This window comes from Salvelinus fontinalis, chromosome 4 (genome assembly GCF_029448725.1).
Source record: "Salvelinus fontinalis isolate EN_2023a chromosome 4, ASM2944872v1, whole genome shotgun sequence".
Lineage (NCBI taxonomy): Eukaryota > Metazoa > Chordata > Actinopteri > Salmoniformes > Salmonidae > Salvelinus > Salvelinus fontinalis.
Window position 1 is genome coordinate 4,300,056 of NC_074668.1, and position 24,105 is coordinate 4,324,160.

Below are 24,105 nucleotides of genomic sequence, written 5' to 3' on the forward strand. Positions count from 1 at the left end.
TCTACTATTATTCTGACATTTCACATTCTTAAAATGAAGTGGTGATCCTAACTGACCTAAAACAGGGAATTTTTCCTTGGATTAAATGTCAGGAATTGTGAAAAACGGAGTTGAAATGTATTTTGCTAAGGTGTATGTAAACTTCCGTCTTCAACTGTAGGTTACAGTCTAACAAATAACACTTCCAATTCACATTTCTTTTATTTTCCAGACGGAGTTCTTTCCCTCTAAACAATGACAGCAGCATTCAACTGTGTTAAAGTAACTGCACAGTGAAAATCAAATGTTAAAAGTTCATACACACACATGTTTTGTTCTTTTATCCTCACGGGGACGTCAAATTAATTTCCATTCAAATTCCTATTTTTCCTAACCCCTTACCCTAACACTTACCTTCATCTTAAACTTAACCCAAACCCTAAACCTAACCCCTTACCCAAACCCTAATTCTAATCCTAACCCTAAACCTCACCATTAAGCATAAAATAGCCTTTGTCCTCATGGGGATGTGGGAAATGTTCCCACAAGAGAGAATTTTCCTTTTTTTTACTATCCTTGTGGGAAATTTAGGGTATTTTAGGTCCCCACAAGGATAGAAGAACCAACCCACACACTCACAGACACACACACACACATACACAGACAGACTCTCTACATCCGGGTCCCACAGTACTGTCTGTGTGTCAGTCCTAAGTAGCGTGTAGCTGCTATAGTCAACTCTGTCCATTCTGTCATTAATCAGATTAACCAGACAGACAGCAGGATAAAGACAGGGGCCTTGGGGGAGTCTACTGGAGACCCACCTCTACAACACACACACACGCACGCGCACACGCACGCGCACACACACACACACACACACACACACACACACACACACACACACACACACACACACACACACACACACACACACACACACACACACACACACACAGTCTTTTTCATCTATACTACCCCCCCAGGACACGAGCCGAGGTTCCCAAGGGTTGGGATGACAATTCATCCTGAGTGTGTGTGTTTGTGTGTGTGTGGTGTGTGTTATATGTGTACAGTGCCTTGTGAAAGTATTCAACCCCCTTGGCATTTTTCCTATTTTGTTGCATTACAACCTGGAATTAAAATATATTTTTAGGGGGTTTGTATCATTTGATTCACACAACATGCCTACCACTTTGCAAAATATGTTTTATTGTGAAACAAACAAGAAATAAGACCAAAAACAACCTGAAAACTTGAGCGTGCATAACTATTCACAATCTCAAAGTCAATAACATGTAGAGCCACCATTAGCAGCAATTACAGCTGTAAGTCTCTTGGGATATGTCTTGGCACATCTAGCCACTGGAATTTTCGCCCATTCTTCAAGGCAAAACTGCTCCAGCTCCTTCAAGTAGGATGGGTTCCTGCTGGTGTACAGCAATCTTTAAGTCAAACCACAGATTCTCAATTGGATTGCGGTCTGGGCTTTGACTAGGCCATTCCAAGACATTTAAATGTTCCCCCTTAAACCACTCGAGTGTTGCTTTGGCAGTATACTTACTCCGCCCCAGTCTCAAATCTCTGGAAGACTGAAACAGGTTTTCCTCAAGAATTTCCCTGTATTTAGCGCTATCCATTATTCCTTCAATTCTGACCAGTTTCTCAGTCCCTGCCGATGAAAAACATCCCCACAGCATGATGCTGCCACCACCATGCTTCACTGTGGGGATGGTATTCTCGGGGTGAGGAGCGGTGTTGGGTTTGTGCCAGATATAGCGTTTTCCTTGATGGCCAAAAAGCTAAATTTTAGTCTCATCTGATCAGAGTACATTCTTCCATATGTTTGGGGAGTCTCCCACATGCCTTTTAGCGAACACCAAATGTGTTTGCTTATTTTTTTCTTTAGGCAATGTCTTTTTTTCTGGCCACTCTTCCGTAAAGCCCAACTCTGTGGAGTGTACGACTTAAAAAGGAAGAGGTACACAGGATGTGGCAGGAAGAGGTACACAGGATGTGGCAGGAAGAGGTACACAGGATGTGGCAGGAAGAGGTACACAGGGTGGGGCAGGAAGAGGTACACAGGATGTGGCAGGAAGGGGTACACAGGATGTGGCAGGAAGAGGTACACAGGATGTGGCAGTAAGAGGTACACAGGATGTGGCAGGAAGAGGTACACAGGATGTGGCAGGAAGAGGTACACAGGGTGGGGCAGGAAGAGGTACACAGGGTGGGGCAGGAAGAGGTACACAGGATGTGGCAGGAAGAGGTACACAGGGTGGGGCAGGAAGAGGTACACAGGATGTGGCAGGAAGAGGTACACAGGGTGTGGCAGGAAGAGACATAGTCAAATAAATTCTGAGAACTTAATTACCTTTTCTCTCTCTCTCTCTCTCTCTCTCTCTCTCTCTCTCTCTCTCTCTCTCTCTCTCTCTCTCTCTCTCTCTCTCTCTCTCTCTCTCTCTCTCTCTCTCTCTCTCTCTCTCTCTCTCTGTCACACACACACACACACAGTACGTACACTCCCTCACTCCCCCTATATTTAGTGTAGACTCTTCGGTGATAGTAACATCACATGATGAGTCCAGAATGTCCCTGGATAGATCCACATGATGAGTCCAGCATGTCCCTGGATAGATCCACATGATGAGTCCAGCATGTCCCTGGTTAGATCCACATGATGAGTCCAGCATGTCCCTGGTTAGATCCACATGATGAGTCCAGAATGTCCCTGGTTAGATCCACATGGTGAGTCCAGCATGTACCTGTTTAGATCCACATGGTGAGTCCAGAATGTCCCTGGTTAGATCCACATGGTGAGTCCAGAATGTCCCTGGTTAGATCCACATGGTGAGTCCAGAATGTCCCTGGTTAGATCCACATGATGAGTCCAGCATGTCCCTGGTTAGATCCACATAATGAGTCCAGCATGTCCCTGGATAGATCCACATAATGAGTCCAGCATGTCCCTGTATAGATCCACACGATGAGTCCAGCGTGTCCCTGGTTAGATCCACACGATGAGTCCAGCACGTCCCTGGTTAGATCCACATGATGAGTCCAGCATGTCCCTGTATTGATCAAGTCATTGTTTAGTATCATTGATTCACTGCAGCGATGCTCATCTTCCTACAGGAAGCCTGTGATGAAGTAAATCGTATTCATTTGGTTGCTGAGTAACTACTATCTGACGGTCAGTAGCATTGGCCCTATAATCCCAGTCACTTTGCTGGATCTGCCGACTGCAGCTGCACCGCCTGCATTAAGAATCACTACATTGACTCTTACCACACCAGGCCAGTTAAAGCGTTTGAATGATCAGAGGTACATACTTGTAGGTTTTTCCTGAGCACATCATTTGTTATTGTGTATAAACACTTCTTATTCCTTTGTTGATTTCTCTATAGGTTTGCTTTAAGTCACTTGAATAATGTGAATAGCCAACTCGTTTGCTGTAACATATGTATAGCAAACCTGTTTATAACAATGAGCTCAGTACAATGGTTTGTCTGATTTTAAATCCAGTAGTTTGTTATTGTGAAACCATAGAAACCATCTCCCAATGGTTTTGTCTGATTTTAAATCCAGTAGTTTGTTATTGTGAAACCATAGAAACCATCTCCCAATGGTTTTGTCTGATTTTAAATCCAGTAGTTTGTTATTGTGAAACCATAGAAACCATCTCCCAATGGTTTTGTCTGATTTTATATCCAGTAGTTTGTTACTGTGAAACCATAGAAACCATCTCCCAATGGTTTTGTCTGATTTTATATCCAGTAGTTTGTTACTGTGAAACCATAGAAACCATCTCCCAATGGTTTTGTCTGATTTTAAATCCAGTAGTTTGTTACTGTGAAACCATAGAAACCATCTGTCAATGTTTTTGAACTCCGTCTAGTCAGTCATGAAACTGTCAACTTGACATTTCATTCAATACCACACCAATACGCCCCAAAAAACTCTCTTCCTAAACCATGTCTCCTCCCTAAACCTCCTCTATTCTCTAGGAAGACTTCCTGTCTCTTTCTCTGTCCCGGAAGTCCAGTCTGGTATTACACGACTATATATGAAACGTCAGATAAACTTTCCTCCAGTTTGTCTTTACCTCCACTATGCTGTGGTCCCCCGATGCACCCCGCTGCGCTCCAGCCTGAAAGTGCATTTGGGGCCCAGCTTCTCTGTTCCTCTCCTTCCTTGCGGTGTGGCCTTGAGGCCTGGGGTCGTGACCCCTGCAGTGTCCCCTGCCGTCGTTGATCACGAGCTGCGAAAGGAAACGACACGGGTTGGTCACTGAGGCCTCAGAGAAACACTGAGATGTGTGTTTTCGCTGACACAGATTTTACATAAGCAGCTAAATATTTGACAGAAGCAGATTGTCTTTGCAGCAATCAGAAGTAGGATTATTTCCTATAGAAGTGGTATATATTAAGGAACACCTAACTTTACAAGTCTCACACTACTCCTTTCAACAACAGCAGCAATTCCACATTCCAAGGGGGCATCGAGGTTGGAGGAATATCTTTCACATACAAAGGCCCAACTAGCACAGTAGTTGCCATATTATGATTATTATTATTTAATTGTTATTATTATAGACAGTAGTTTCCATAGTATTATTATGATTTAATTGTTATTATTATAGACAGTAGTTTCCATATTATTATTATGATTTAATTGTTATTATTATAGACAGTAGTTTCCATATTATTATTATGATTTAATTGTTATTATTATAGACAGTAGTTTCCATATTATTATTATGATTTAATTGTTATTATTATAGACAGTAGTTTCCATATTATTATTATGATTTAATTGTTATTATTATAGACAGTAGTTTCCATATTATTATTATGATTTAATTGTTATTATTATAGACAGTAGTTTCCATATTATTAGTATTATTTAATTGTTATTATAATAGACAGTAGTTTCCATATTATTATTATTATTTAATTGTTATTATTATAGACAGTAGTTTCCATATTATTATTATGATTTAATTGTTATTATTATAGACAGTAGTTTCTATATTATTATTATTTAATTGTTATTATTATAGACAGTAGTTTCCATATTATTATTATAATTTAATTGTTATTATCATTAGACAGTAGTTTCCATATTATTATTATGATTTAATTGTTATTATTATAGACAGTAGTTTCCATATTATTCTTGTTACTAAGTATTGTTGGTTTGTTTAGTTGTTTTCATTTGGACACTCTTGAAAACAAGAGGGTAAATCTCAAGAGAATTCATCCTGTAAAATGTTGAATACATTTAGGATGACAGATCTGTATGTTCTCACCACTACTCTATTTGGAGTGGATACATTTAGACAGACAGATCTGTATGTTCTCACCACTACTCTATTTGGAGTGGATACATTTAGACAGACAGATCTGTATGTTCTCACCACTACTCTATTTGGAGTGGATACATTTAGACAGACAGATCTGTATGTTCTCACCACTACTCTATTTGGAGTGGATACATTTAGACAGACAGATCTGTATGTTCTCACCACTACTCTATTTGGAGTGGATACATTTGATTGGAGTAGTCCAGCTGACATGTCCATCTGGTTACTATGTTATTACAGGGACCTTGAGGGAGTCATGGGGTGGAGAGGTCCAGCTGACATGTCCATCTGGTTACTGTGTTATTACAGGGACCTTGAGGGAGTCATGGGGTGGAGAGGTCCAGCTGACATGTCCATCTGGTTACTGTGTTATTACAGGGACCTTGAGGGAGTCAAGGGGTGGAGAGGTCCAGCTGACATGTCCATCTGGTTACTGTGTTTTTACACACAGGGCCCTTTATCCTCAATAAGAGGACAGTAAGACAGACAGTAAATAGCTTTGTGCCTGGCCCTGTACCTCAGTCTCCAGTACCTCAGTCTCCAGTACCTCAGTCTCCAGTACCTCAGTCTCCAGTACCTCAGTCTCCAGTACCTCAGTCTCCAATACCTCAGTCTCCAGTATCTCAGTCTCCATTATCACAGTCTCCAGTACCTCAGTCTCCAGTACCTCAGTCTCCAGTACCTCAGTCTCCAGTATCTCAGTCTCCAGTACCTCAGTCTCCAGGACCTACTTGTCCTGTTTCTCAGTCTCCAGTACCTCAGTCTCCTGTACCTCAGTCTCCTGTACCTCAGTCTCCAGTACCTCAGTCTCCAGTATCTCAGTCTCCAGTACCTCAGTCTCCAGTACCTCAGTCTCCAGTACCTCAGTCTCCAGTATCTCAGTCTCCAGTATCTCAGTCTCCAGTATCTCAGTCTCCAGTACCTCAGTCTCCAGTACCTCAGTCTCCAGTACCTCAGTCTCCAGTACCTCAGTCTCCTGTACCTCAGTCTCCAGTACCGCAGTTTCCTGTACCTCAGTCTCCAGTACCTCAGTTTTCTGTACCTTGTGTCTTGTCCCTCAGTCTCCAGTACCTCAGTCTCCAGTACCTCAGTTTCCTCTACCTTGTGTCTTGTCCCTCAGTCTCCAGTACCTCAGTCTCCAGTACCTCAGTCTCCTGTACCTCAGTCTCCAGTACCTCAGTCTCCTGTACCTCAGTCTCCAGTACCTCAGTCTCCTGTACCTCAGTCTCCAGTACCTCAGTCTCCAGTACCTCAGTCTCCTGTACCTCAGTCTCCTGTACCTCAGTCTCCAGTACCTCAGTCTCCAGTACCTCAGTCTCCAGTACCTCAGTCTCCTGTACCTCAGTCTCCTGTACCTCAGTCTCCAGTACCTCAGTCTCCAGTACCTCAGTCTCCTGTACCTCAGTCTCCAGTACCTCAGTTTCCTCTACCTTGTGTCTTGTCCAAGGAGTAATGGAGCCCTTTTGAGCACTCGCATCAAAAGCAGCCTCATCAGTGGTGGTGTTACTGTCTTTTGTGTACTGATAAATATCCTGTGTGATGGACTGTCTGTCTCCTCTAGGTTTCTGCAGTGGGTATTAATTGATTAGCACCCCAGAAACCACCATCAGCACTTTCTGTTGAATAAAGTCAGTCAACTTTTGTCCCAGCTAGAGTAATTATCTGGACAAAAGAAAAGACAGGCAAAGCTTTAAAGAATGGCTCCAGGTTTCCATCGCTTCAACTCTAAATATCCTGCTGGAAACTCTAGATGGTGGTGATGCTGCTTCTACCTGTGTTCTTTCACTTCCTTACGTTTCTTTCCTTCCTCGAAGACTTCTTTATTTAAGTCAAGACAACAACATTTGTTCTATTCTAGTTAAATTTACAGCTGATCGTACCCTGGGGAACAAAGACGTCTTGGGTTCTCTGGGAGCTTGTTCGTCGAGACAGACAGAGAGACGGAGACAAAGAGAGAAACGGAGACAGAGAGAGAGACAGAAAGACAAACTGAAAGAGAGACATAGACACAGAGACGGGAATAGTTTCCATCCTCTGATGACAATAAAGTACTATTGTAATATATTCTAGTTTCATATTGTATGCATCGTCGTAAATCAAAAGTCCGCTGAATGCCCTGACTGTAAATGGCTCTGGATAAGAGCGTCTGCTTCATGACTCAAATCGACAAAACCACTGAAAAGCCACTCCAATTGAAACAGTTGTTTTTAGATGGGATGTCCTCATGGAGATAAACAGGTGTTTTTAGATGGGATGTCCTCATGGAGATAAACAGGTGTTTTTACATGGGATGTCCTCATGGAGATAAACATGGGATGTCCTCATGGAGATAAACAGGTGTTTTTAGATGGGATGTCCTCATGGAGATAACCAGCTGTTTTTACATGGGATGTCCTCATGGAGATAACCAGTTGTTTTTAGATGGGATGTCCTCATGGAGATAAACAGGTGTTTTTAGATGGGATGTCCTCATGGAGATAAACAGGTGTTTTTACATGGGATGTCCTCATGGAGATAACCAGCTGTTTTTAGATGGGATGTCCTCATGGAGATAACCAGCTGTTTTTAGATGGGATGTCCTCATGGAGATAAACAGGTGTTTTTACATGGGATGTCCTCATGGAGATAAACAGGTGTTTTTACATGGGATGTCCTCATGGAGATAAACATGGGATGTCCTCATGGAGATAAACAGTTGTTTTAGATGGGATGTCCTCATGGAGATAAACAGTTGTTTTTAGATGGGATGTCCTCATGGAGATAAACAGATGTTTTTAGATGGGATGTCCTCATGGAGATAAACATGGGATGTCCTCATGGAGATAAACAGGTGTTTTTACATGGGATGTCCTCATGGAGATAAACAGATGTTTTTAGATGGGATGTCCTCATGGAGATAGACATGGGATGTCCTCATGGAGATAACAGTTGTTTTATATGGGATGTCCTCATGGAGATAAACAGGTGTTTTTACATGGGATGTCCTCATGGAGATAAACAGGTGTTTTTAGGTGGGATGTCCTCATGGAGATAAACAGGTGTTTTTAGGTGGGATGTCCTCATGGAGATAAACAGTTGTTTTTAGATGGGATGTCCTCATGGAGATAAACAGGTGTTTTTAGGTGGGATGTCCTCATGGAGATAAACAGGTGTTTTTAGGTGGGATGTCCTCATGGAGATAAACAGTTGTTTTATATGGGATGTCCTCATGGAGATAAACAGGTGTTTTTAGGTGGGATGTCCTCATGGAGATAAACAGGTGTTTTCCTTCTATCTGCATTACATTGATCCTTCATGTCACGGGTTAAAAGAGGAAGTCAATGAAGAGGAGAAAATCCAGTCCCATTATTCGCCTGCTGCGAAGTGTGAACTGAACGCATCAGCGATGTGGATTACTCTGCTCCGCTAGGCCCTGATTCCCTTCAGCGATGTTGATTTCTCTGCTCTGCTAGGCCCTGATTCCCTTCAGCGATGTGGATTACTCGGCTCTACTAGGCCCTGATTCCCTTCAGCGATGTGGATTACTCTGCTCTACTAGGCCCTGATTCCCTTCAGCGATGTTGATTACTCTGCTCTACTAGGCCCTGATTACCTTCAGCGATGTTGATTACTCGGCTCTACTAGGCCCTGATTCCCTTCAGCGATGTGGATTACTCTGCTCTACTAGGCCCTGATTACCTTCAGCGATGTGGATTACTCGGCTCTACTAGGCCCTGATTACCTTCCGCGATGTTGATTACTCGGCTCTACTAGGCCCTGATTCCCTTCAGCGATGTGGATTACTCTGCTCCACTAGGCCCTGATTCCCTTCAGCGATGTGGATTACTCTGCTCTACTAGGCCCTGATTCCCTTCAGCGATGTTGATTACTCTGCTCCACTAGGCCCTGATTCCCTTCAGCGATGTTGATTACTCTGCTCTACTAGGCCCTGATTACCTTCAGCGATGTTGATTACTCGGCTCTACTAGGCCCTGATTCCCTTCAGCGATGTGGATTACTCTGCTCTACTAGGCCCTGATTCCCTTCAGCGATGTTGATTACTCTGCTCTACTAGGCCCTGATTACCTTCAGCGATGTGGATTACTCGGCTCTACTAGGCCCTGATTCCCTTCAGCGATGTTGATTACTCTGCTCCACTAGGCCCTGATTCCCTTCAGCGATGTTGATTACTCTGCTCTACTAGGCCCTGATTACCTTCAGCGATGTAGATTACTCGGCTCTACTAGGCCCTGATTCCCTTCAGCGATGTGGATTACTCTGCTCTGCTAGGCCCTGATTACCTTCAGCGATGTGGATTACTCTGCTCCACTAGGCCCTGATTCCCTTCAGCGATGTTGATTACTTTGCTCTACTAGGCCCTGATTCCCTTTGCAAGCTCCAATTACACACGGCAATTTTTTTGTAAGTCAGCGATTAACCAGAGGACTGGCGTGCCGTCGTTAGACACAGGAGTTTCATAAGATATGTTTTTCCTCCGCCCTCCATTCCTGTCGACGTGATCCATGAGCTGATCAGAACCTCTCTGCTGACAAAAGACTGTCCTCCTCCTTCTCTTATCTTTTATTCTCTCGTTCAGGGAATCGGAGAGACGAATGCATCACAACGGGTATTGGAAGCACATAAATCCATTTTTTAAGAGGCCTGTGTTGGTTTCGGTCAGATTTTACCAAACAAAGGCTTTCTGGACCAGTGCTTTTATTTATTGCCCTGACTCTCGTTGGGTTGGCCATTGTGGATCGGGATAAATAATAGTTTTATAGATCGAGTTAGGTTTGTACGTTATAATAATAATGATCACTACTGAGCATGGGATGGAATAGAGTATGTTGGAGGAGGGCGTGGGACAGGAATAGAGTATGTATGAGGAGGGCGTAGGACAGGAATAGAGTATGTATGAGGAGGGCGTAGGACAGGAATAGAGTATGTAGGAGGAGGGCGTAGGACAGGAATAGAGTATGTAGGAGGAGGGCGTAGGACAGGAATAGAGTATGTATGAGGAGGGCGTAGGACAGGAATAGAGTATGTATGAGGAGGGCGTAGGACAGGAATAGAGCATGTATGAGGAGGGCGTAGGACAGGAATAGAGCATGTATGAGGAGGGCGTAGGACAGGAATAGAGTATGTATGAGGAGGGCGTAGGACAGGAATAGAGTATGTAGGAGGAGGGCGTAGGACAGGAATAGAGTATGTAGGAGGAGGGCGTAGGACAGGAATAGAGTATGTATGAGGAGGGCGTAGGACAGGAATAGAGCATGTATGAGGAGGGCGTAGGACAGGAATAGAGCCTGTATGAGGAGGGCGTAGGACAGGAATAGAGTATGTATGAGGAGGGCGTAGGACATGAATAGAGTATGTAGGAGGAGGGCGTAGGACAGGAATAGAGTATGTATGAGGAGGGCGTAGGACATGAATAGAGTATGTATGAGGAGGGCGTAGGACAGGAATAGAGTATGTATGAGGAGGGCGTAGGACAGGAATAGAGCATGTATGAGGAGGGCGTAGGACAGGAATAGAGCATGTATGAGGAGGGCGTAGGACAGGAATAGAGTATGTATGAGGAGGGCGTAGGACATGAATAGAGTATGTATGAGGAGGGCGTAGGACAGGAATAGAGTATGTATGAGGAGGGCGTAGGACAGGAATAAAGTATGTATGAGGAGGGCGTAGGACAGGAATAAAGTATGTATGAGGAGGGCGTAGGACAGGAATAAAGTATGTATGAGGAAGGCGTAGGACAGGAATAGAGTATGTATGAGGAGGGCGTAGGACAGGAATAGAGCATGTATGAGGAGGGCGTAGGACAGGAATAGAGTATGTATGAGGAGGGCGTAGGACATGAATAGAGTATGTATGAGGAGGGCGTAGGACATGAATAGAGTATGTATGAGGAGGGCGTAGGACAGGAATAGAGTATGCATGAGGAGGGCATAGGACAGGAATAAAGTATGCATGAGGAGGGCATAGGACAGGAATAGAGTATGCATGAGGAGGGCGTAGGGCAGGAATAGAGTATGCATGAGGAGGGCGTAGGACAGGAAAATAGTTTGCATAAGGAGGGCGTAGGACAGAAGGTCTTCTACATTCATCTCTTTTCTTTCTGTTGTAGTAAAACACCGTACTGTTTTACCTGCACTCTCACTGTAGCCACACCTCTCACTGTAGCCACACCTCTCACTGTAGCCACACCTCTCACTGTAGCCACACCTCTCACTGTAGCCACACCTCTCACTGTATCCACACCTCTCACTGTAGCCCCTCCTCTCACTGTAGCCACACCTCTCACAGTAGTAACACACCGGACTGTTTTACCTGCACTCTCACTGTAGCCACACCTCTCACTGTAGCCACACCTCTCACTGTAGCCACACCTCTCACTGTAGCCACTCCTCTCACTGTAGCCACACCTCTCACTGTAGCCACTCCTCTCACTGTAGCCACTCCTCTCACTGTAGCCACTCCTCTCACTGTAGCCACACCTCTCACTGTAGCCACTCCTCTCACTGTAGCCACACCTCTCACTGTAGCCACTCCTCTCACTGTAGCCACTCCTCTCACTGTAGCCACACCTCTCACTGTAGCCACACCTCTCACTGTAGTAACACCTCTCACTGTAGCCACTCCTCTCACTGTAGCCACACCTCTCACTGTAGCCACTCCTCTCACTCTAGCCACTCCTCTCACTGTAGCCACACCTCTCACTGTAGCCACACCTCTCACTGTAGCCACTCCTCTCACTATAGTAACACACCTCTCACTGTAGCCACTCCTCTCACTGTAGTAACACACCTCTCACTGTAGTAACACACCTCTCACTGTAGCCACACCTCTCACTGTAGCCACACCTCTCACTGTAGCCACACCTCTCACTGTAGCCACTCCTCTCACTGTAGCCACACCTCTCACTGTAGCCACACCTCTCACTGTAGCCACACCTCTCACTGTAGTAACACACCTCTCACTGTAGCCACACCTCTCACTGTAGCCACACCTCTCACTGTAGCCACAACTCTCACTGTAGTAACACACCTCTCACTGTAGCCACACCTCTCACTGTAGCCACACCTCTCACTGTAGCCACACCTCTCACTGTAGCCACACCTCTCACTGTAGCCACACCTCTCACTGTAGCCACTCCTCTCACTGTAGCCACACCTCTCACTGTAGTAACACACCTCTCACTGTAGCCACACCTCTCACTGTAGCCACACCTCTCACTGTAGTAACACACCTCTCACTGTAGCCACACCTCTCACTGTAGTAACACACTGTACTGTTTTACCTGCACTCTCACTGACCGTAACACCTCTTACTGTAGTAACACCAGGCTTAATGTTACGCTACAGTCAATCAAGCATCTCAATCTTAATTATGAGCCAACTCAAAGTACGTCCGTTAACCTTTGAAAAGTCGCTGTACTTATTTAGAATCACCCCACTCCTCCTGAGACCACTTCCCCCCCGACAGCCAGGACGCCACCATACAGCTGTGATATATAGACAGTTTAGTGTGAAGTTGGAAGTAGCGATAGATTTGGATGGTGCTACTTTTAGATATAAGGCCAGCAATTGTCCTGCAGGAGAGGCCAGATAAATCTCTACTTTTAATAGTGTCTCACTCCTCAGTCAGTCCTGCTGTCAGCGAAGCCATCCAATAATTACCAGCCTTAAATGATATGTTTTAACTTCCTCAGACGATACTTCACCTCCCCCACCTCACTTCCCCCTCTCCTCCTCTCTCACAGCCCTGCGCTGCTTGCTGCTGTTCTTTGCACTATATTTCTGCAGGTATTGATTGGCATTATAGTAAATCCGATGGGCACAATGGAACTCTATCAGCAGAATACAGGTTAATTATCTCAGGGTCAGGCTGCTCACAAAGGACCGACCTGTCCCTCTTTACGGCCGGGGCGTTAAACTGCACAGTACAAATGATTACCTTCCTTCATTTACCCTGCTAATTAAGACCCGAGTGGAACGAAAACAAAAGAGATTGAGGATCCCCAGTCAGTTTGTGGTCGAAGAGCTGAACGTCTTGTTTAAAGTGATGTTATTTTCATAGATACGGTGTATTTCAATACCACAGAGCTGAAAGTCACATTTAAGTTATGTTATTTTCATAGATACGGTTGATTTAAATACCACATGTGATTTTCATAGATAAGGTTGATTTAAATACCACATGTTATTTTCATAGATACGGTTGATTTAAATACCACATGTGATTTTCATAGATAAGGTTGATTTAAATACCACATGTTATTTTCATAGATAAGGTGTATTTAAATACCACATGTGATTTTCATAGATACGGTTGATTTAAATACCACATGTTATTTTCCTAGAGAAGGTGTATTTAAATACCACATGTTATTTTCCTATCCTGCTGCGTAAATTCTCCTGTCCTGCCATGTTAATTCACCTAACCTGCTGTGTAAATTCTCCTATCCTGCCATGTTAATTCTCCTATCCTGCCATGTTAATTCCCTTAACCTGCTGCGTACATTCTCCTGTCCTGCCATGTTAATTCTCCTGTCCTGCCATGTTAATTCTCCTAACCTGCCATGTTAATTCTCCTATCCTGCCATGTTGATTCTCCTATCCTGCCATGTTAATTCTCCTAACCTGCCATGTTGATTCTCCTAACCTGCCATGTTAATTCTCCTAACCTGCCATGTTGATTCTCCTAACCTGCTATGAAAAAGTAACTTCTGGTCGTAGCTGTACTCACATAGTAGAGAAAGCGAGAGATACCCCAGTCTCTTATTTTTTCTGACTGGTCTGGGCCACTCTGGTCTACTTATTGCTCACGCTTTGCGGCGGGGCTGCCCCCAGGGCGAGATCTCACCGGCAAATGTTTTCTAGTTGGGACGGGGCGGGTGGGGCAAGCGGGACGGGACAAGTAGACCAGAGCCAGCTGTTCCCCTCGCTGACGTTAGCATTCCAGATGTTATGGAGGAACCGTGGGAAAAGCACCTTTTAGGAGAGGAAACGACGCACTTACACAGACAGGAACCGTGAGTATTTTTTTTCAACGGTAAACGGCCTGAGGTGAACTATCTCATTTATCCACCATCTTTGGTTCTCGCTCTAGTCAGAAGCCTGTGCAGCGCAAGCGAAAAGTTAAAACTACTTCAAAATCCAAGCACCGGATTATTTCCTGACCCCAATAGCTGGATCAAATGTAAACCGTGTAATAGAATTCTGATTGGGTTCTTAACTATACAATATTAAGCGTATGAGTGGACTGTCATTACAATTACTTCACAGGAATCTGGTACAATTATATTTGTAGTGTAGCTAGCCACTGATTGGCTCTGAATTCACTGTCAGCATACAGTCAATGCTATGATAACCACTTTTGGAGCTAACGAGTGCTCTCAAATCATATCCTGATGTTGACAGCAGATGGTTGAATTAATAACAAGGTTAACTAGCTAACATACATTTTGAGAAAACAAGTTATATTAGGTGGCTAGCTATCTAAATGTAGAAACATTTGGTGGTCAATGACGCTGAGAGCTTGACCCAGCGGCGTCCAGTTTTAGGGGAGGGTTTGGCCGGCAGGGATGTCCTTGTCCCATCGCGCACTAGCGACTCCTGTGGCGGCCCGGGCAAAGTGCAAGCTGACACGGTTGCCAGGTGTAATATTGGCACATTGGCAATTAATTCGAAAAATGTATGGAATTATTACTCTAAAACTGGCTTGCTAGCTAACAAATATACAGTTGTAGATAAATTCTTCAACTATTTTACACAACTATCTTATCACAGCTTTTGCATGAATGACCAACTCCCTGACCAAAAATGTCTGACCTTTATCCCTTCATAAGGTGCATCCCAGTTCTAGTATTATAATTCCTAATGATATGGCCACGTCTCTCTTAGTGTTGTATCAAAAAATACAAAAATGTAGTCTGATGTTGTTGTTTAAAGAAAGTCACATTTAACCACGTTTTAAAGTTATACAGTGTGTTTACATTTACTTTGTTTATAAACAATGGCGTAAAACAAGCTTATATTTTGAGTTTTCAGGCATTTAAAAGTTATATTCTTCCAAATCAATAAGTACATACTTTACATGTAAACATGAAGTCCAAAAATAGCAAACACAGTTTCCCTCTTTAATACAAATACTGTATCAAAAGATTTTCAAAAAGTAATTATGTCTTGTTAACCCAGCCGTCAGCTGTTTGACTGGCCTTATAAGCCACAGCTGGCGAGGAAACCCTCTCTATCGACGCACTGAAGTTAAGAGCATTGATTGTGGATATTGTGTTTTGTCTCGACAGGGACTCCAGTGAATCGTATTCCAATCATGGCCAAGCAGGTGTTGGATCTGTACACGCTCTACAAGCTGGTCACAGAAAAAGGCGGCTTAGTGGAGGTCATCAATAAGAAAATATGGCGTGAGATCACCAAAGGCCTCAACCTCCCTACCTCCATCACCAGTGCAGCTTTCACCCTGCGAACACAGTGAGAAAAGCTCTGTATGGGTACACCTTACATTAACACAGTGAGAAGCTCTGTACGGGTACACCTTACATTAACACAGTGTGTTAAGCCCTGTACGGGTACACCTTACATTAACACAGTGTGTTAAGCTCTGTACGGGTACACCTTACATTAACACAGTGAGAAGCTCTGTACGGGTACACCTTACATTAACACAGTGAGAAGCTCTGTACGGGTACACCTTACATTAACACAGTGTGTTAAGCCCTGTACGGGTACACCTTACATTAACACAGTGTGTTAAGCTCTGTACGGGTACACCTTACATTAACACAGTGTGTTAAGCCCTGTACGGGTACACCTTACATTAACACTGTGTGTGAAGCTCTGTACGGGTACACCTTACATTAACACAGTGTGTTAAGCTCTGTACGGGTACACCTTACATTAACACAGTGAGTGAAGCTCTGTACGGGTACACCTTACATTAACACAGTGAGAAGCTCTGTACGGGTACACCTTACATTAACACAGTGAGTGAAGCTCTGTACGGGTACACCTTACATTAACACAGTGAGTGAAGCTCTGTACGGGTAGACCTTACATTAACACAGTGAGAAGCTCTGTACGGGTACACCTTACATTAACACAGTGTGTGAAGCTCTGTACGGGTAGACCTTACATTAACACAGTGAGTGAAGCTCTGTATGGGTACACCTTACATTAACACAGTGAGTGAAGCTCTGTACGGGTACACCTTACATTAACAGAGTGAGAAGCTCTGTACGGGTACACCTTACATTAACACAGTGAGTGAAGCTCAGTACGGGTACACCTTACATTAACACAGTGTGTTAAGCTCTGTACGGGTACACCTTACATTAACACAGTGAGAAGCTCTGTACGGGTACACCTTACATTAACACAGTGAGTGAAGCTCTGTAATGGTACACCTTACATTAACACAGTGAGTGAAGCTCTGTACGGGTACACCTTACATTAACACAGTGTGTGAAGCTCTGTACGGGTACACCTTACATTAACACAGTGAGTGAAGCTCTGTACGGGTACACCTTACATTAACACAGTGAGTGAAGCTCTGTACGGGTACACCTTACATTAACACAGTGAGTGAAGCTCTGTACGGGTACACCTTACATTAACACAGTGAGTGAAGCCCTGTACGGGTACACCTTACATTAACACAGTGAGTGAAGCTCTGTACGGGTACACCTTACATTAACACAGTGGGTGAAGCTCTGTACGGGTACACCTTACATTAACACAGTGTGTTAAGCTCTGTACGGGTACACCTTACATTAACACAGTGTGTTAAGCTCTGTACGGGTACACCTTACATTAACACAGTGAGTGAAGCCCTGTACGGGTACACCTTACATTAACACAGTGAGTGAAGCTCTGTACGGGTACACCTTACATTAACACAGTGAGTGACACTGCTGGTGATAACTGGAGATGACCTGATGGTGATAACTGGTGATAACCTGATGGTGATAACAGGAGATAACCTGATGGTGATAACTGGTAAGACCTGATGGTGATAACTGGAGATAACATGTTGGTGATAACTGGAGATAACATGTCGGTGATAACTGGGGATGACCTTCTATCTCGGCTTATTTGACCTATACTTATTCCGTTTAGCTCCTACAGTAGTGAAGCAGAACCAGTAGCCTTGCAGAGTACTAAACCAACTTGTGTGTTGGAACCGCTGATCACAGCAGAGAGGTTACCCATCAACCCTTCACTCTGTCTAGTCCTGATCACAGCAGAGAGGTTACCCATCAACCCTTCACTCTGTCTAGTCCTGATCACAGCGGAGAGGTTACCCATCAACCCTTCACTCTGTCTAGTCCTGATCACAGCAGAGAGGTTACCCATCAACCCTTCACTCTGTCTAGTCCTGATCACAGCAGAGAGGTTACCCATCAACCCTTCACTCTGTCTAGTCCTGATCACAGCAGAGAGGTTACCCATCAACCCTTCACTCTGTCTAGTCCTGATCACAGCAGAGAGGTTACCCATCAACCCTTCACTCTGTCTAGTCCTGATCACAGCGGAGAGGTTACCCATCAACCCTTCACTCTGTCTAGTCCTGATCACAGCGGAGAGGTTACCCATCAACCCTTCACTCTGCCTAGTCCTGATCACAGCAGAGAGGTTACCCATCAACCCTTCACTCTGCCTAGTCCTGATCACAGCAGAGAGGTTACCCATCAACCCTTCACTCTGTCTAGTCCTGATCACAGCAGAGAGGTTACCCATCAACCCTTCACTCTGTCTAGTCCTGATCACAGCAGAGAGGTTACCCATCAACCCTTCACTCTGTCTAGTCCTGATCACAGCAGAGAGGTTACCCATCAACCCTTCACTCTGTCTAGTCCTGATCACAGCAGAGAGATTACACTGTTTCCAGGTATATGAAGTACCTCTGCCCCTACCAATGTAAAAAGAAGGGTCTGAGCTCCATACTGTTTAAGAACAGTCACAAAAGTAATACAACTACTGTTGTTATAAACAGTTTCACATAAATGTACAGCTATGATGTTGTTTACTATTATTAACACGTAACACTACATTTTGTATAGGTTGGCTGTTAACAGTCACCATCTGTAAGACATGACATAATGTAACCTTGTTTAACAGTCACCATCTGTAATACATTACATAATGTAACCTTGTTTAACAGTCACCATCTGTAATACATTACATAATGTAACCTTGTTTAACAGTCACCATCTGTAATACATGACATAATGTAACCTTGTTTAACAGTCACCATCTGTAATACATGATATAATGTAACCTTGTTTAACAGTCACCATCTGTAATACATTACATAATGTAACCTTGTTTAACAGTCACCATCTGTAATACATGATATAATGTAACCTTGTTTAACAGTCACCATCTGTAAGACATGACATAATGTAACCTTGTTTAACAGTCACCATCTGTAATACATGATATAATGTAACCTTGTTTAACAGTCACCATCTGTAATACATTACATAATGTAACCTTGTTTAACAGTCACCATCTGTAATACATTACATAATGTAACCTTGTTTAACAGTCACCATCTGTAATACATGACATAATGTAACCTTGTATAACAGTCACCATCTGTAATACATGACATGACTGTTTAACAGTCACCATCTGTAATACATGACATAATGTAACCTTGTTTAACAGTCACCATCTGTAATACATTACATAATGTAACCTTGTTTAACAGTCACCATCTGTAATACATGATATGACTGTTTAACAGTCACCATCTGTAATACATGACATAATGTAACCTTGTTTAACAGTCACCATCTGTAAGACATTACATAATGTAACCTTGTTTAACAGCCAAGATGACACAAGCATTATTGCATTCTCTTGCAGTGAAATGTTGTGAAATGTCCTCCTCATGCTGTTCCTGTTCCCTTCCTACAGGTATATGAAGTACCTCTACCCTTACGAATGTGAAAAGAGGGGTCTGAGCTCCCCCGGAGAGCTCCAGGCAGCTATCGACAGTAACCGCCGCGAGGGGCGTCGTCAGAGCTACGGGTCGGCCCTCTTTAACTACTCTCCAGCGGGGACTCCCTCCGTCCTCTCCTCCCCCAAGATAAGCATGTCTCATCTGGCCATGTCCACCTACAACGGAGTACACCTGACCCAGGGACACAACATCAAGAAAGGTGAGACACAGAGTACTTTACTTCCTGCTTCCTGTCATGTGACAAGAAGAGCCTGCTATTGTAACGTTCGTTCTCCTCCTCGTCCGAGGAGGAGCAAGGATCGGACCAATATGCAGCGAGGTATGAAGACATAAATGATTTATTTAAAGAAAGACGAACACGAAAAAACTCTTAACAAACTACAAAACAATAAACGACGTAAACAGACCTGAACATGAGAACTTACAGACAACGAAGAACGCACGAACAGGAACAAACTCACAAACAGTCCCGTGTGGCATAAACACTAACACGGGAACAATCACCCACCAACAAACAGTGTGAACAGCCTACCTTAATATGGTTCTCAATCAGAGGAAACGTAAAACACCTGACCCCGATTGAGAACCATATCCGGCTAATTGAAAAGAACCCAACATAGAAACACATAACATAGAATGCCCACACAGCTCACGTCCTGACCATACTAAACAAAGACAAAATAAAGGAAATAAGGTCAGGAACGTGACAGCTGTGCTGCTGCCGTGGTAGAGGTAAAGATCCATCAATTAAAATGAGATGTAGTTGCTTGGTATGGATGTGATTGGTTCACTCCAGGCTCACTGAGCAGCCATTTTAAATATGAAATGAAATAGTATGAATGAAATAGAATGGCACAAAAAGAAATGTGGCGGTTTGTCTGGGACTCATTCAGCCTGACCCCCCTCCACTCAAAACCACACCATTTCTACTTATTTATTTTACCTCATTATGCTGCCACACCATTCAGTTCTTTATTCTACCTCATAGTGCTGCCACACCATTCAGTTCTTTATTCTACCTCATAGTGCTGCCACACCATTCAGTTCTTTATTTTACCTCATTGTGCTGCCACACCATTCAGTTCTTTATTTTACCTCATAGTGCTGCCACACCATTCAGTTCTTTATTTTACCTCATTGTGCTGCCACACCATTCAGTTCTATATTTTACCTCATAGTGCTGCCACACAGTTCAGTTCTTAATTTTACCTCATAGTGCTGCCACACCATTCAGTTCTTTATTTTACCTCATAGTGCTGCCACACCATTCAGTTCTTTATTTTACCTCATTGTGCTGCCACACCATTCAGTTCTTTATTATACCTCATAGTGCTGCCACACCATTCAGTTCTTTATTTTACCTCATAGTGCTGCCACACCATTCAGTTCTTTATTTTACCTCATAGTGCTGCCACACCATTCAGTTCTATATTTTACCTCATTGTGCTGCCACACCATTCAGTTCTTTATTTTACCTCGTAGTGCTGCCACACCATTCAGTTCTATATTTTACCTCATTGTGCTGCCACACCATTCAGTTCTTTATTTTACCTCATTGTGCTGCCACACCATTCAGTTCTTTATTTTACCTCGTAGTGCTGCCACACCATTCAGTTCTTTATTATACCTCATTGTGCTGCCACACCATTCAGTTCTATATTTTACCTCATAGTGCTGACACACCATTCAGTTCTTTATTCTACCTCATAGTGCTGCCACACCATTCAGTTCTTTATTTTACCTCATTATTCTGCCACACTATTCAGTTCTTTATTTTACCTCATCGTGCTGCCACACAGTTCAGTTGTTTATTATACCTCATTATTCTGCCACACCATTCAGTTCTTTATTCTACCTCATCGTGCTGCCACACAGTTCAGTTGTTTATTATACCTCATTATTCTGCCACACCATTCAGTTCTTTATTTTACTTCATTATTCTGCCACACCATTCAGTTCTTTATTTTACCTCATTGTGCTGCCACACCATTCAGTTCTTTATTTTACCTCGTAGTGCTGCCACACCATTCAGTTCTTTATTATACCTCATTGTGCTGCCACACCATTCAGTTCTATATTTTACCTCATAGTGCTGACACACCATTCAGTTCTTTATTCTACCTCATAGTGCTGCCACACCATTCAGTTCTTTATTTTACCTCATTATTCTGCCACACCATTCAGTTCTTTATTATACCTCATTGTGCTGCCACACCATTCAGTTCTATATTTTACCTCATAGTGCTGACACACCATTCAGTTCTTTATTCTACCTCATAGTGCTGCCACACCATTCAGTTCTTTATTTTACCTCATTATTCTGCCACACCATTCAGTTCTTTATTTTACCTCATAGTGCTGCCACACCATTCAGTTCTTTATTTTACCCCATAGTGCTGCCACACCATTCAGTTCTTTATTTTACCTCATTGTGCTGCCACACCGTTCAGTTCTTCATTTTACCTCATTGTGCTGCCACACCATTCAGTTCTTTATTTTACCTCATAGTGCTGCCACACCATTCAGTTCTTTATTTTACCCCATAGTGCTGCCACACCATTCAGTTCTTTATTTTACCTCATAGTGCTGCCACACCATTCAGTTCTTTATTTTACCCCATAGTGCTGCCACACCATTCAGTTCTTTATTTTACCCCATAGTGCTGCCACACCATTCAGTTCTTTATTTTACTTCATTATTCTGCCACACCATTCAGTTCTTTATTTTACCTCATTGTGCTGCCACACAGTTCAGTTGTTTATTATACCTCATTATTCTGCCACACAGTTCAGTTGTTTATTATACTTCATTATTCTGCCACACCATTCAGTTCTTTATTTTACTTCATTATTCTGCCACACCATTCAGTTCTTTATTTTACCTCATTGTGCTGCCACACCATTCAGTTCTTTATTTTACCTCATAGTGCTGCCACACCATTCAGTTCTTTATTTTACCCCATAGTGCTGCCACACCATTCAGTTCTTTATTTTACCTCATAGTGCTGCCACACCATTCAGTTCTTTATTTTACCCCATAGTGCTGCCACACCATTCAGTTCTTTATTTTACCTCATAGTGCTGCCACACCATTCAGTTCTTTATTTTACCCCATAGTGCTGCCACACCATTCAGTTCTTTATTTTACCTCATAGTGCTGCCACACCATTCAGTTCTTTATTTTACCCCATAGTGCTGCCACACCATTCAGTTCTTTATTTTACCTCATAGTGCTGCCACACCATTCAGTTCTTTATTTTACCTCATAGTGCTGCCACACCATTCAGTTCTTTATTTTACCCCATAGTGCTGCCACACCATTCAGTTCTTTATTTTACCTCATAGTGCTGCCACACCATTCAGTTCTTTATTTTACCCCATAGTGCTGCCACACCATTCAGTTCTTTATTTTACCTCATAGTGCTGCCACACCATTCAGTTCTTTATTTTACCCCATAGTGCTGCCACACCATTCAGTTCTTTATTTTACCCCATAGTGCTGCCACACCATTCAGTTCTTCATTTTACCTCATTGTGCTGCCACACCATTCAGTTCTTTATTTTACCTCATAGTGCTGCCACACCATTCAGTTCTTTATTTTACCCCATAGTGCTGCCACACCATTCAGTTCTTTATTTTACCTCATAGTGCTGCCACACCATTCAGTTCTTTATTTTACCTCATAGTGCTGCCACACCATTCAGTTCTTTATTTTACCTCATAGTGCTGCCACACCATTCAGTTCTTTATTTTACCCCATAGTGCTGCCACACCATTCAGTTCTTTATTTTACCTCATAGTGCTGCCACACCATTCAGTTCTTTATTTTACCCCATAGTGCTGCCACACCATTCAGTTCTTTATTTTACCCCATTGTGCTGCCACACCATTCAGTTCTTTATTTTACCCCATAGTGCTGCCACACCATTCAGTTCTTTATTTTACCTCATAGTGCTGCCACACCATTCAGTTCTTTATTTTACCCCATAGTGCTGCCACACCATTCAGTTCTTTATTTTACCCCATTGTGCTGCCACACCATTCAGTTCTTTATTTTACCCCATAGTGCTGCCACACCATTCAGTTCTTTATTTTACCCCATTGTGCTGCCACACCATTCAGTTCTTTATTTTACCTCATTGTGCTGCCACACCATTCAGTTCTTTATTTTACCTCATAGTGCTGCCACACCATTCAGTTCTTTATTTTACCTCATTGTGCTGCCACACCATTCAGTTCTTTATTTTACCCCATTGTGCTGCCACACCATTCAGTTCTTTATTTTACCTCATAGTGCTGCCACACCATTCAGTTCTTTATTTTACCCCATTGTGCTGCCACACCATTCAGTTCTTTATTTTACCTCATAGTGCTGCCACACCATTCAGTTCTTTATTTTACCCCATTGTGCTGCCACACCATTCAGTTCTTTATTTTACCTCATTGTGCTGCCACACCATTCAGTTCTTTATTTTACCCCATTGTGCTGCCACACCATTCAGTTCTTTATTTTACCTCATTGTGCTGCCACACCATTCAGTTCTTTATTTTACCCCATAGTGCTGCCACACCATTCAGTTCTTTATTTTACCTCATTGTGCTGCCACACCATTCAGTTCTTTATTTTACCCCATAGTGCTGCCACACCATTCAGTTCTTTATTTTACCCCATAGTGCTGCCACACCATTCAGTTCTTTATTTTACCCCATAGTGCTGCCACACCATTCAGTTCTTTATTTTACCCCATAGTGCTGCCACACCATTCAGTTCTTTATTTTACCCCATAGTGCTG

The 24,105-nt window shown here is 43.1% G+C and overlaps 1 protein-coding gene across 4 annotated transcripts in view; it reads left to right on the forward strand.

Annotated features, from left to right (window-relative positions):
* arid3c (AT rich interactive domain 3C (BRIGHT-like)) overlaps window positions 1–24,105 on the forward strand; it is a 207,266-nt gene that overhangs the window by 146,434 nt on the left and 36,727 nt on the right. For all 4 annotated transcript variants that reach the window (XM_055918639.1, XM_055918640.1, XM_055918641.1 and 1 more), the window contains 2 exons: window positions 15,633–15,816; window positions 19,267–19,511. In XM_055918639.1, coding sequence (XP_055774614.1) covers window positions 15,633–15,816; window positions 19,267–19,511 — 429 coding nt within the window. The remainder of the gene's footprint in view (window positions 1–15,632; window positions 15,817–19,266; window positions 19,512–24,105) is intronic.